Genomic DNA, 12,185 nt, shown 5'->3' on the forward strand with positions numbered 1-12,185 from the left:
CTTCCTGTGTTTTGAAATGACCCTCAGGAGACACGACTGTGCGCACTGAAAAACATTTCATTTGCATATACTTAAAAAGAGCTGTTACCACTGCCGACCCCCTCGTGATTAAATGTGACTCTCTGGTTGCTGCTGAACTCCATCTCTTCTGACGGTGCGCTGCCGGTCAGGACAGAAGATTCGGGAATCGGCACACACACTTCAGTCAGCTGGGTGGAGGATGAGCCCACGCTCTCAAACACCTGCGGGAAAACATGCAGAGCAGCTCACACGCCAATGCTACTGCGACCATGCAGCTGAAGACAAATGATTAGGCCTCGGTGAATAGTTAAGTCTTAAGTACCGTTTAAGAGAGCAAGGAGATTTTTCACAGTATTTCCTATTCTATTTTTCTTCTGGAGAAAGACATTTCTTTTAGCTTGGCTGGAACTTAAAAAATAAATGAAATGTAAAAACTGCTAATGTCAATATTATTAGCCCCCTTAAGAAATTATCTTTTTTTCTCAATTGGCGACAGAACAGTTTCTAATAACTGATTTATTTTCTCTTTGCCATGATGACAGCACATAATATTTGACTAGATATTTCTTAAGACACTAGTATTCAGCTTAAAGTGACATTTAAAGGCTTAACTAGGTTAATTAGGCAAGTTAGGGTAATTAGGTAAGTCATTGTATAACAGTGGTTTGTTCTGTAGAAAATCCAATACAAATATAGCTTAAGGGGGCTAATAATATTGACCATAAAATGGTTTTTATAAAATTAAAAACTTCCGTGCTCTGTTAAACATCATTTGGGAAATATCTGAAAAAGAAATTCACAGGAGGGCTAATAATATGTCTTCAACTGTATATATACACACACACAAGCCATCCGTACCTGCAGTTTGATGCTTTCTGGCCAGTTCACAATCTTCAGGTTGAAAATCTGGCCAAAGTGAACTCTGAAGTCCATGTTGAGGGTTCGACTGTCTGTTCTTGAAACTTCTTTATCGTTGTACAGGACTTTGATGAAGAGTGATCGTTTGGCCACATCCTCTCTACGAGCAAACTCGGCTCTACACAAGACAAATAAAAGCTAGATTTGAACATTTTCTGGAGGAACTGTGAGACTCAGAAACGAATCGAGGAGAAGAAATCCCAGCTTAAAGTGGGTGGAGCTCCAGAACACACCCACTGATTGCATAATTATCACTGACCAATCAAAGCTCGAAGGTGTTCAGGAGCTAAAACGAACTTCCCCAAAATTCCACTTGGAATGATGAAACAAACTCAAATAGAACTTAATTTCAGACAAATTTTGACTGAAATCCCATCATTTCAGCTCCTTCTTTAATTTTAATTTAAGTATCAAGAACCTTATATTCTCATGGAGATAGGTCTTGAAAAGTTTCCTCAGACGAACAAACTCAAAAGATGGCGAGAACACAGAACGCATCCTGTGAGAAATGAGATGCTGCGTTTTTCCTGATGGTCACGTGACCTTCTTACATATTAACAGAAACTAATTTAAACATTATAAGATTCAGACGATAATGATTTATTGTTTTTTTTCTACTTATCAATTTATATATACAACGTGTGCAAAAGCCTTACAAAGATACTTTGCACAATACAAATAAAATAGATTTGAAAAGATATTTCAGCATATAATGCAGCTCTTTTTACTTTCACATTTAGGGGAAACTCCTGAGATAAACAACCTATTTCAACAGTAATAGTGAATATAAAATTTGCACTTCCCTCCTTCTTTATTTAGCTGCTATGATTTCTGAGACTTGGAAAGGCTGCTGCGCTCACAAGTTTGCATTTAATTCATCCTCTTTATCAAGAACACCTCAGAGTTCTGTCATGGGTCCTCTGCTCTTGTGGTTTCGAGTATAGGAACTGAACTTCGGCAGTTGGTTTCACAAGAACACAAACATGCAATATTGCATAAAACTAGCAAGTGTGCTCCAAAACAGTGACAACATTTCTGTTTAGAAGATATAAACATTCAAAGTTTGCAGTTTGTCAACTTCACCTAAATGGATCAACTATTTTTTTGGCGTCTCCTCATACTTCAGTTTCCGATCAAATCTTCGACCAATCAGATGCTCCTAAGTGTCTGACATGCCCCGCCTTCTTCAAGACACTTCTCATTTCGTTCTTTATTAGCTGCTCTTGAGCTCAACCGCTCTCTCTGGCAGAGCTGTGAGAAAAACCAAACACAACTGCCGGCTTTTAAAAAAGGCGGAGAAGCTACTCTATGTCCCGCCCTCTCTTGTTGTTTCAGTTGAGATTACGGCAAACATTGAATAAAAATACTTCACATGACTGAATGCATATCGAGAAACAGCCACTGTGTGTCACTCACCGGGGACACTGCTCATTGGCTGTAATGGACCCAGAGACGGTAAGTTCAGGAATCAGAACAGGTTCTCCAGGGTTCCTGCGGATCCTAGCAGCCTTCTCTCGCACTTGTTCTTCCAGGATGCTCATGTCTGGTTTCTCTGGAGGGTTGGGCTTCTCTGGTTCCTCACCCAGCTCTTCCTCGCTTACTTCATCCTCCTCTTCCTCCTCCTGTTTTTTCTTTTTCTGCTTTTTCTTCAAAGCTTTCTGAGAGAATCACAAACATGTCCGCTGTAAATCAAGTTAAAGTTCATTGATTCTGACATTTTCAGAAATCTTTCCAAACATTGGGCTATATGCACACAAATTTTCAGTCAGCCAGCCCAAACGCTTGCGGTTAACTATCTTGCATTACAAAATCGCAATCGAAATAAAGTAGATCTCAGACAAGACAAGAAGCTCTTCATTAATTTCTATTTTTGTGCAGCATGTCTTCAAAATATGGAAATTTATTTTAGCCCGGAGTTCTGCACGGGCCTGCTGCTACTGACGGCACTTGCGTTTAAACAGTCTTTCATCTCGTTTTACGCTTGAACAACTAATGCCGAGTTCAGACTGCACAATATAAGCCCTGATTTTGACTCGCCGACAGGTTTTGAGAAATCGCAGACAGATGCCTGAAATCACAGGCAAATCGGTGCTTGTTCATGTAAGTGACAATCACACAGTGTGATGTACCAAAGACACGATCTGAGAGATTAACCAATGAGTTGCTGTGAGATATTTTGCACGCTAAATATCTGGACCTGTCAGCAATTCAAAACCATGGTGTGTAAAATGTGTTCCGATTGAAAATAACACCAGCAATTACCTAAAAAAGGCTTCTTTTCGCACTATTTGGAGCGACTAAATGAAGGAAAAACTAGTGTAAATTTAAACGAGGGATGCAACGATTATAGATTTTGGTTGTGCGATTACAGTCAGAGGAATAATCACGGTTTCACGGTTATCATGATTATAAGCATTCATTAAATTTCAAAACACTACTAGTTTAGAAAAGTATTTTTTTTTTAAAGAAAGTTTTTATTGCTGCTCAGTAACTAAATAATACAGCACAAAATAATACTAAAAGCAAACAATTGTCCATTTCTCTTTGGACTTAAAAATAAGTGAAAAAAGTTTTTGGCGTTTAAACATAAGTAAAAATTTTACACTGAAAATAAATGACAGATAGATCGATCAATCAATCAATCAATCAATCAATCAAAATATATATATTTGTCTAATGTAAGTCTAAGTATCATACTAGCCAAGTATTTCCCTTTTATTTCCCTTCAAATGTAGTGAAAAGCTGCTGAACCTCTGTCTGAAAGGCACTTTTGATCAACTATATTAGAAAATTGTCTGGTATTTTCAAGACAAGTAGAAATGTGTATATTCCATACAAAGTATGAAGCTGAACGGTCAGTTCTTGTCACGTGACTTGCGGTGCACTCACAACAATCTTTCAACTAAGTGCGCCTGGAAAGCGTGAGTGGATTGTGCCGCTCACACGCCGCGTGCACGTCGATCCTAATATGCATGCGCAAGTCGTGTGCCTCCATTATAAATAATGAATGTGTGATTGCAAAAGATGCAATATGTGAACGGTCCTTAGTTAATAGCCTCAGTCATAGTTAATCCAGTGTGAGGGTATTAGCCTCGGTGTACAAGCTCGGAACTTCAAACACTGTTGGCATGACTTTGTTTTACTCTGCATAAATGAATGCTTAAGTCTATATAACTGATTGTATTTTAATTACATGACAACATCGATGCTGTAAATGGCACCTTATGAAATTGAAAATAGTCACATAAACCTTTCACTGGACGTTTATCGTTGGATGAAAAACACGAGCTGTGCATATACCCCACTGCTTCGTGTGCATAGCCGTACCTGTTTTCTCTTCCAGGATTTCCATTCCTCATGTAGTCTCCTGTATTCATTCATCTTCCTCTGATATCCCTCCTCCGTCTCTGCCTGCAGCTCCGACACCTCCGCCATGATGTCACTCTCAAACTCCTGCTCGTCCTGCTGTCTCTCCACTTTTTCCCTGTGCAGGGAAAGCCAAGAGTCTCATGAAACAAAACACACAATCAATCAGTCAAACACGTATGCAAGAAGACATACCTCCTGATGAAGAGTTTGTAAGGTGTGTTGGTGAATCTCTGGAAGTCTCTCAGCGCTTTCAGCTCCTTCCACAGTCTGATGATGTTTTTGAGGAGAGCTCTATCCTTCTCCTGCTCCACATCACGCAACTGACGAGTGTGTCTGACAATACAGGAGGAGATGAAAGGCTGAATTAAAGAGATAGTTCACACAAAAAGTTTCATTCGGTCATTATTTACTCACCCTTTACTCGTATCAAACCTTTAAGTGTTTCTTTCTTCTGCTAAACACAACAGATATTTTGAAAAATGTAACCGTTGACTTCCTTAGTATTGGTTTTTAACACTATGGAAATCAAAAGTTACAGGTTTTAGCTTTCTTCGAAACATCTTCTTTAGTGTTTTACATAAGAAAGAAACTCATCAAGTTTTGGAACCGCTTGACGGTGAGTAAATAGTTTACTTAAACCAGGGGTGTCCAAACTCGGTATCCTGCTGAGTTTAGCTCCAACTTGCTTCAACACACCTGCCAGGAAGTTTCTAGTATATCTACTAAGAGCTTGATTAGCTGGTTCAGGTGTGTTTGATTAGGGTTGGAGCTAAACTCTCCAGGACACCGGCTCTCCAGGACCGAGTTTGGACACCTCTAATTCAAACTATGCCTTTAAGTAAAATTGGGCTCAGACTACAGGAGCTTGAAAATTCTAATTGATAACGAAATTTGGATGCAGCACACACACACACACACACACACACACACGAGGAGAATCTACAGCAGGGGTGCCAAATTCAGTTCCTGGAGGGCTGCAGCTCTGCACAGATTAGTTCCAACTCTGTTTCAACCCACAAACCTGTAGGTTACAAACAAACCTGTAGGACTAAATCAGTTTGATCAGGTGTGTATAATTAGTGTTGGAACTAAACTGTGCAGAGCTGCAGCCCTCCAGGAGTTTGACACCTGTGATCTACAGCAATTTTTGTACCTAAAATCTTAAACGTGCGCACACTACGAGATTTGAAAATAGTCAAAAACAGTGACGTGACAGACAAGCAGATACATATGGATGTGGCTGTAGGTATATGTATGTGAACGTATTCACTGACGATCAAGGTGATTCGAAGTTTCCCAGTTTAGCGGTTGTTGTCTGGGAATAGCATACCTTGGAATGTAATGAATCAGAATTTAGTATCCCAGACAGCCGTGGATACGTGACAAACTGCAAGCTTTATTCTTTCGTAAATGTGAATTTTGACACTGTTTTGGAGCACACTAGCTTATAGACCTTTTTCTTGGCTGCTGCATGGAAGGCGCCATAGCGACCAGCGTCTTCCGGTAGAATGGTAACAACTTCCATTTACAGCGTTTACAACCGGTAATTTGTGCTCCGAAAATGGGTTTCAATAGCGTTTTGAGTGGATTACGGAGTGTTTTAGTGACAAAAAACTTTGAAAGGCTTGTATTAAAGCCGTTTTAATCTGTCAGATGTGGTTCAAGCGCACGAGAAAAACGTTCTCCTAGTTCATGTGACTGCCGTCAGAAATACAGTGTGTGTGTGTGTGTGTGTGTGTGTGTGTGTGTTTCCCTGGCCTGTCAGCTATTAGCTCAGCGGCTCTTCAATACACACACACGCAATACTTCACTGCATTATAGAGCAAACCAGATTACTGGCATGAAACTTAACAGGTATGTAAGTCATGCAACTTACAAAACGGACCAATAAAAGTCTGTTACTGATACTCTGCTGGCTGATTTGCGGTTCATTCTAATCGCGAGCCGTGTTTCATTTACTGTGTTGCATTCACCACAGTTTGTGTTTTATTTTCACGTCATCACAGTTATTAAATCAGTGTGCTAGTGTGACAGTACAGATGACTTTAGCGATGACGAGGCTTCATTTAAACAGCAGAAGATGTCGTCTGACAATGAGGGGAAAATGCCTCACAGCAGTTGTTTTCCATCCTATTATATCACGTTTTAAAATGATCAGTCCAGGAGGTGGCGCTGATCGACAACAGTATCAGTTTAAAGATGATAAATGCAGGTAAAATAGATTAAAACTATCATTTCAGAGCTGTCCAAATGTTACGGTTTACACGCATCAGCTGCCGACCGGAAGTTCTTAGCATTCTCCTTGCGCATACACGCAAAGCATAATGGGTAATTTTGCATTCCAAGAAAAGGGTCAATAGATATCATTAAGACTAACATACTGATGATGAGATGACAAGATCAGTCCTCTCATTGCAAAACCCACGGTTCAATGACAGTCTATCACATACTACTGAAGGTAGAGGTGACTGTTATTGTCTTACCTCACTTCCTGTTTGTACTCCGCTATCCTCTGCTGGGACACCTGACTCAGAGCCTCTCCTCTGTGCAGCTCCAGCATGTTATGAATCGTGTTCCTCATGCTGTTCAACTACACACACACATTCAGACTGAGTTTCAAGAAGGAGCACTTGAGAACAGGAAACTTAGACTAGGTGTCGCTGTTCTAGGTCACCTTGTCAGTCAGGAGCTGTGTCAGGTTCTTGTGTTGTCTGGTCAGGTGTTGGTCATACAGCTGAGCGAGACGGGCTCCCAGAACATGTTCACGGCTGAACAGAGGATGATGGGAGAAGATGAGGCCAGACACATCTACATCCAGCTGGTAGTCTGCCTGAGGATCCCCCATTCCAGCAATATAGAGGTTCACATGCTTTGACTTCAGAGCCTGAGACAGAGCGGACAACGGTGCAAACACCACGTCATCAAGTCAGCATGTTGCTTTATGGATTTACGCATTCCCTCCTATCCTCAAGATACCTGCTACAAGGATATTAGAGATCCTGGTCCATTGATACAAGCTGTCCAAAGTCTACAAATTGCAATCTGGAGTAGCTTAATTATTGTGTTGGTGCTCTTTGGGTAAGGGATTCATCAGAATAAATGGCAAAAGTCAGTCCAAGGCACTCAAAAAATGTGGAAAAAATATTAGAAAGCCTTTATTGACATGGATATTCCTTAAAACTGCATGTATGTTCTATATATGTATGAATGTGAGTAGTATGACTGAACTCAGATGTACTACATCCGCCATTTGTCATTATCATGTGACCTACCTGTGTCAATTGGTTCACTTCAATCGCATTCAAGAATTCGCTTACGTGGAATCATGGGATAGCGTAGCATCTATCGAATTTCTATAGAAGTCGTAGGTCATACGAGTACTTCTAGCCTACCGTTTTTCCAATACTATGAATTTGGGCATACTACTTGGTTCGTGTAACCCTACCAGTCCTACACCACCCAACAAGCTCCGAGCTGGGAATGAACCGGCGACTCTTAATATGGGAGTCATTGCTCTAACAAGGAGGCTAAAGACCATGGCCTCTAGTGTCTGTCGCAAGAGCACCTTTAGAGGTCAGAGGAGTGAGGTTTACCTGCACTGCACTTCACTAGCTGGACTCTGCTACACTCGCATACTGTTTTTAACGTACTATATACTACATGTACTATATATGGAAGTAAGCAATTTCAGATGCAGCCTGTCTCTTCCATAACAGAAGATGAACTGCTGTTGCTCTCAGAGGGACAATACATCTGTAAATACAAAAAAAGTCATTTTGAAGTATGCTGAAAACATGCAAGCATTGACTTCCACAGTACAGAGGGCTCCAACATTCTTACAGGGTTAAATAGTTGAACTTAGTGAATCCAGTCAGTGATTATACTCTATTGCCTGCTTTCTGCATGAAGTCTTCATACTTTGGTTTTCTCTTTGATTAACAGCCATGTGCTCTTAATGTCTACTTGATGTTTCTGATTTTCACTCCTTTATGTTTTATTGGATTGCATTACCAGAACACTTAGAGTCGACTAGTTCTACATGTCTATGTGCACTTTAATATCGTCCCCATAGAGTTTTCTTCTGGTAGAAGAACAAGGTGCCGCTGACATTTATTAAACACGCTCGGCCAACTGGGTGTGTAACTGTTCTACTGTGTGTGTGTGTGTGTGTACAAATCTCCTATTTTGAGTTCTGTAAGGCATGACAGGCACATGCGACTTCACAATCAGTGACATCATCACACATCTGGATCTCATCTCCGTTCTCACACCTCTCATCTCCACAAATATCACTGGTAGATCATACAGCCTGCAGAAACTGGAGGATGTGACACCAAAAAGCACTGGTTAACATTAAACAATTGCGTTTAAGAATTCAACAGCATGAAGAGACAGATATGGCTGATTTTTAAAACTTGATATGTCGTTTCAAAAACAATCTAGAATGCTGGCGATGCCAAGAAGAAGAAGGTGACCTATTTTAATGTATTATGGCAATACCCAGAAGTTTTGGAGAGAGGTGCATGAATACCTTGTAAAGATATTGCAGACACAGTATGACTTTTGCCCAGGCTTATACATACTTGGTGACCCCTGTGCCTTAAGCCACATGAATAAAGCTGAATCACAGTGAATACAGAGCTGTATCATGCTAGGCAGACGGGTGATTGTTAAAAACTGGAAATCTTCCAGTAGACCTCCGACCTCCGATCTTCGAGCGGATCTCAGAGTTAGGAAGAGTTGCAGCTTTTGATAAACTCTCCTAGAGTTTACATGGAAGGATTGAAATTTATTTTGATAAATGGGAAAAATTTCAGAATTACTGCGACCCACAATGCTAGCAAACATGTAACGAGACAAAATAATGAATAAGGCGATGATATTGCAACCCCCCTCCCACCCGCTTGTTTATTCATTTATTTTTATTTTTTATTTTTTCTTGTGTTTCTTGTGTGCATTTTGGTTTGGTTTACTTAATTTATATGATGTTTTTTTATTTATTGTATTTATTTTGTATTGTTTTGCTTTTATGTTATTGCTCTCTATTTGATATTCATCTGCATTATTTAAAATAAGAAAAATCAATAAAAAGTTGAAATCATAAAAAACTTGATTTGTATTTTAAAGTCTGCATGAATGAAAAATTACATTGAAAATGAAAAATGTTTTTTATATATATATATATATATAAACATATGTATATGAACATTTATATGTATTTATGTACGTATCATTTCATCTTTGCAAAATATTACAAAAAACAAATGATGACTCGTGCGAGGTGTTTGAAATGTGTATGGGGGCAAGACAGTAAATCTGACATTATTCTCTCTTCTGGCTGCCGTTTTCAGTCTCACACTATGTTTTTCCTCTTTCTGAAAGTCTTGATAACACCATCGTTGAGTTTTTCTTTTATCATTTCAGCAAATAGGATTGTATTAAAATGATTTGTTGTACTCTCCCATTCACTGCGCTCTGAGTTTACCAACTATGATGACTTCTGTTACAGAGAAACCTAGAATTGTAAAAAAGGGGTCCGTTGTTCTGGTAGATTAAACTTCTGACCTTTCTGTAGATGGTCTGCAGCGCTGGGTCCAGCTGGTCCTCCAGGTGGAAGAGAGGCGGTCTGGAGGAAGACTCTTTGATTGGGTCAGGCAGAGCCACAATCCGCCCATCATCTCCAAACCACTTCCTTCCCTGCACAAAACACATCACAATTCAGACCAGTGCTGGACAGGAACTACCCTTTTTTTTTTCTACTTCACTACTGTAACTAAGTACATTTGTCACAACTAAGTCTGTACTCGAGTATATACTTTTACCTCACATTACATTCAAAACCTCTACAATATTTCACATTTCACTCCACACCTTTTTATAACAGTATTAGGGTTGTCATTAGTATTGAGTTCGGTACCAATCAGTACTGAATTTAAAAGAAAACATCCATTTCCTGCTAACATTTGAGTGAGCACTTAAACCACTGATTGACCACTGTGTTCACTGCTTAACAGAGTAACTGATTGGCCGTAAAGGTCATCAGTTCACCACACTGCATCACTGTGCCACAAGTTCAATACAGATACAAGGACACTGGAGTGTTTCAAGGCCATGTGGATCAGTCGATCCATCAGCAGATCACTCGTATGTCAGCTCATAGACACACCAGCTTATCAACGTGACTTTAAAGCGATCCAGTGTACCAAGATTATTAACAAGATGATAAATCAGCTTCACACTTTGTATGGAATAAATACACATTTCAATAATAACTGTAGACTAATTACCTCAGACAAGCACAGAGCACCTAAACACTGCAGTGCTTTTCATTTTCTCCATGAATAAAACATCAGAGCTACTGAAATGGTTTGTCATTTTGTCATCCTCTGAAAGAACAGTTGATATTTTACTCACCAAACAGGGAATACAGGACTGTTGCGAGTAAACTGCATACAAGTCAATGCAAATGTGAGAACAGAGGCGGATTACCGTCCTGCAGTGCAAACAACACCGAATATGTGATGCGTTTTGCCCAATTTGCATCTTCAGCGTTGGGTGTGAACCCAGCCATGTTGGCCAAACAAAAAGGAGAAAATGTCATGAGGTCAAAAACTCCGGTTGTAGTGTCCACATGACCACACTGTGCCCAGAGTTTCAGAAAATCTACACCATGGCTGGAATTTTGAGAAAGTTTCAGGTTCAGTCACCTGACACTGTGTTTTCGCGTGAACAAACAGCGAAACCGCATCGGGAAAAGTGTTATTTGAAAATACCAATGTCCATGTGGACAGAGCCTAAATTACCTCGGCCTGCTTCAGTATTCGGTTTTCCAATATGTTGAGATTGGTCAGGCAGACGTGCGGCCTCTCGCCCACATACAGACCCTCCTCCTCCAGGAAACGTGGACGTGTGTTCTCCCCCAGTTTACTGGAGGCTGGCACTGGATGACACATTAAACACAGATTACAGACGTAACAGTATGAAAATATCATATCACAATTACAATGAGCAAATTTATCATCATTACATTAGTTCTATATCTGATGAACAAAAAATATCAAGTACAATTAGCATCCTTATACACTTTTGTGGCGAACAACATTAATATGGACCCATGCATTTTTTATTGGTGTTATGTTTGCATTATTTCATGTACATACTTTTTTGTGTGTGTGTTTTTTTAATAGGTATGTTTGGGATCCATGGTATTTGTTTTTCACACACACATACACAGAATTATTCACAAAACTGCATAAAGCTGCTTTATAAATGCCAAAATGGTTGTGCGATTTAATGAAAATATTGTGATTTTTCTGACTGATATTGCGATTTGATTTTTGATTTAGATCTGTGAGGTCAACCTTCAGCTCAGTATTGTCAATAGCGTGTAGTCCACACTTTAAATGAAGAACAAAAACATACTTAAACATATTTATAAATATATATTTATTAACTGTCTATACAAACATTCCTTTACATCGCAGCCTTTAGCAACTAGCTAATTTCAACAGGGTTTACTGCGAGCTTTCAAAATCACAATAATCAATGATGGAAGAAGACCAGAAGCTCTTTTTTCTTATTGTGAAGCAGTTCCTAGAGAAACGAAATACTAAATGAGAAAACAGTGGGTGTGGCTTGTTTTTTCTACTGCGAGCTGATTGGTTGTAGTAAATTAAGGATTTAATTAGAAAGATCTGGAAAAGTGTTTGGGGAGAGTTATTACAAGCTAACAAACTCCTCCTCCTCCTCACCATTTCCATTTGTTGTCTGAACTGACAGCTGGAGGGGCGTGGTTAAGTATGTTAGCCCCGCCCAATACCTCAGACAGACCTAATCTGAGAATTTAACCGAAAACAAACAGGAAGTGCATTTCCAGA

General features: G+C 39.6%; 1 protein-coding gene across 2 annotated transcripts in view; it reads right to left on the reverse strand.

Moving 5' to 3' along the window:
* cc2d2a (coiled-coil and C2 domain containing 2A) overlaps positions 1-12,185 on the reverse strand; it is a 57,402-nt gene that overhangs the window by 34,681 nt on the left and 10,536 nt on the right. For both annotated transcript variants that reach the window (XM_056449699.1, XM_056449700.1), the window contains 9 exons: positions 11,112-11,248; positions 9,874-10,005; positions 6,983-7,192; positions 6,792-6,898; positions 4,501-4,641; positions 4,267-4,423; positions 2,356-2,597; positions 880-1,057; positions 89-242 (listed from right to left, as the gene is read on the reverse strand). In XM_056449699.1, the coding sequence (XP_056305674.1) occupies positions 89-242; positions 880-1,057; positions 2,356-2,597; positions 4,267-4,423; positions 4,501-4,641; positions 6,792-6,898; positions 6,983-7,192; positions 9,874-10,005; positions 11,112-11,248 (1,458 nt within the window). The remainder of the gene's footprint in view (positions 1-88; positions 243-879; positions 1,058-2,355; positions 2,598-4,266; positions 4,424-4,500; positions 4,642-6,791; positions 6,899-6,982; positions 7,193-9,873; positions 10,006-11,111; positions 11,249-12,185) is intronic.

Source organism: Danio aesculapii, chromosome 23, assembly GCF_903798145.1.
Source record: "Danio aesculapii chromosome 23, fDanAes4.1, whole genome shotgun sequence".
NCBI classification, from domain to species: Eukaryota; Metazoa; Chordata; class Actinopteri; order Cypriniformes; family Danionidae; genus Danio; species Danio aesculapii.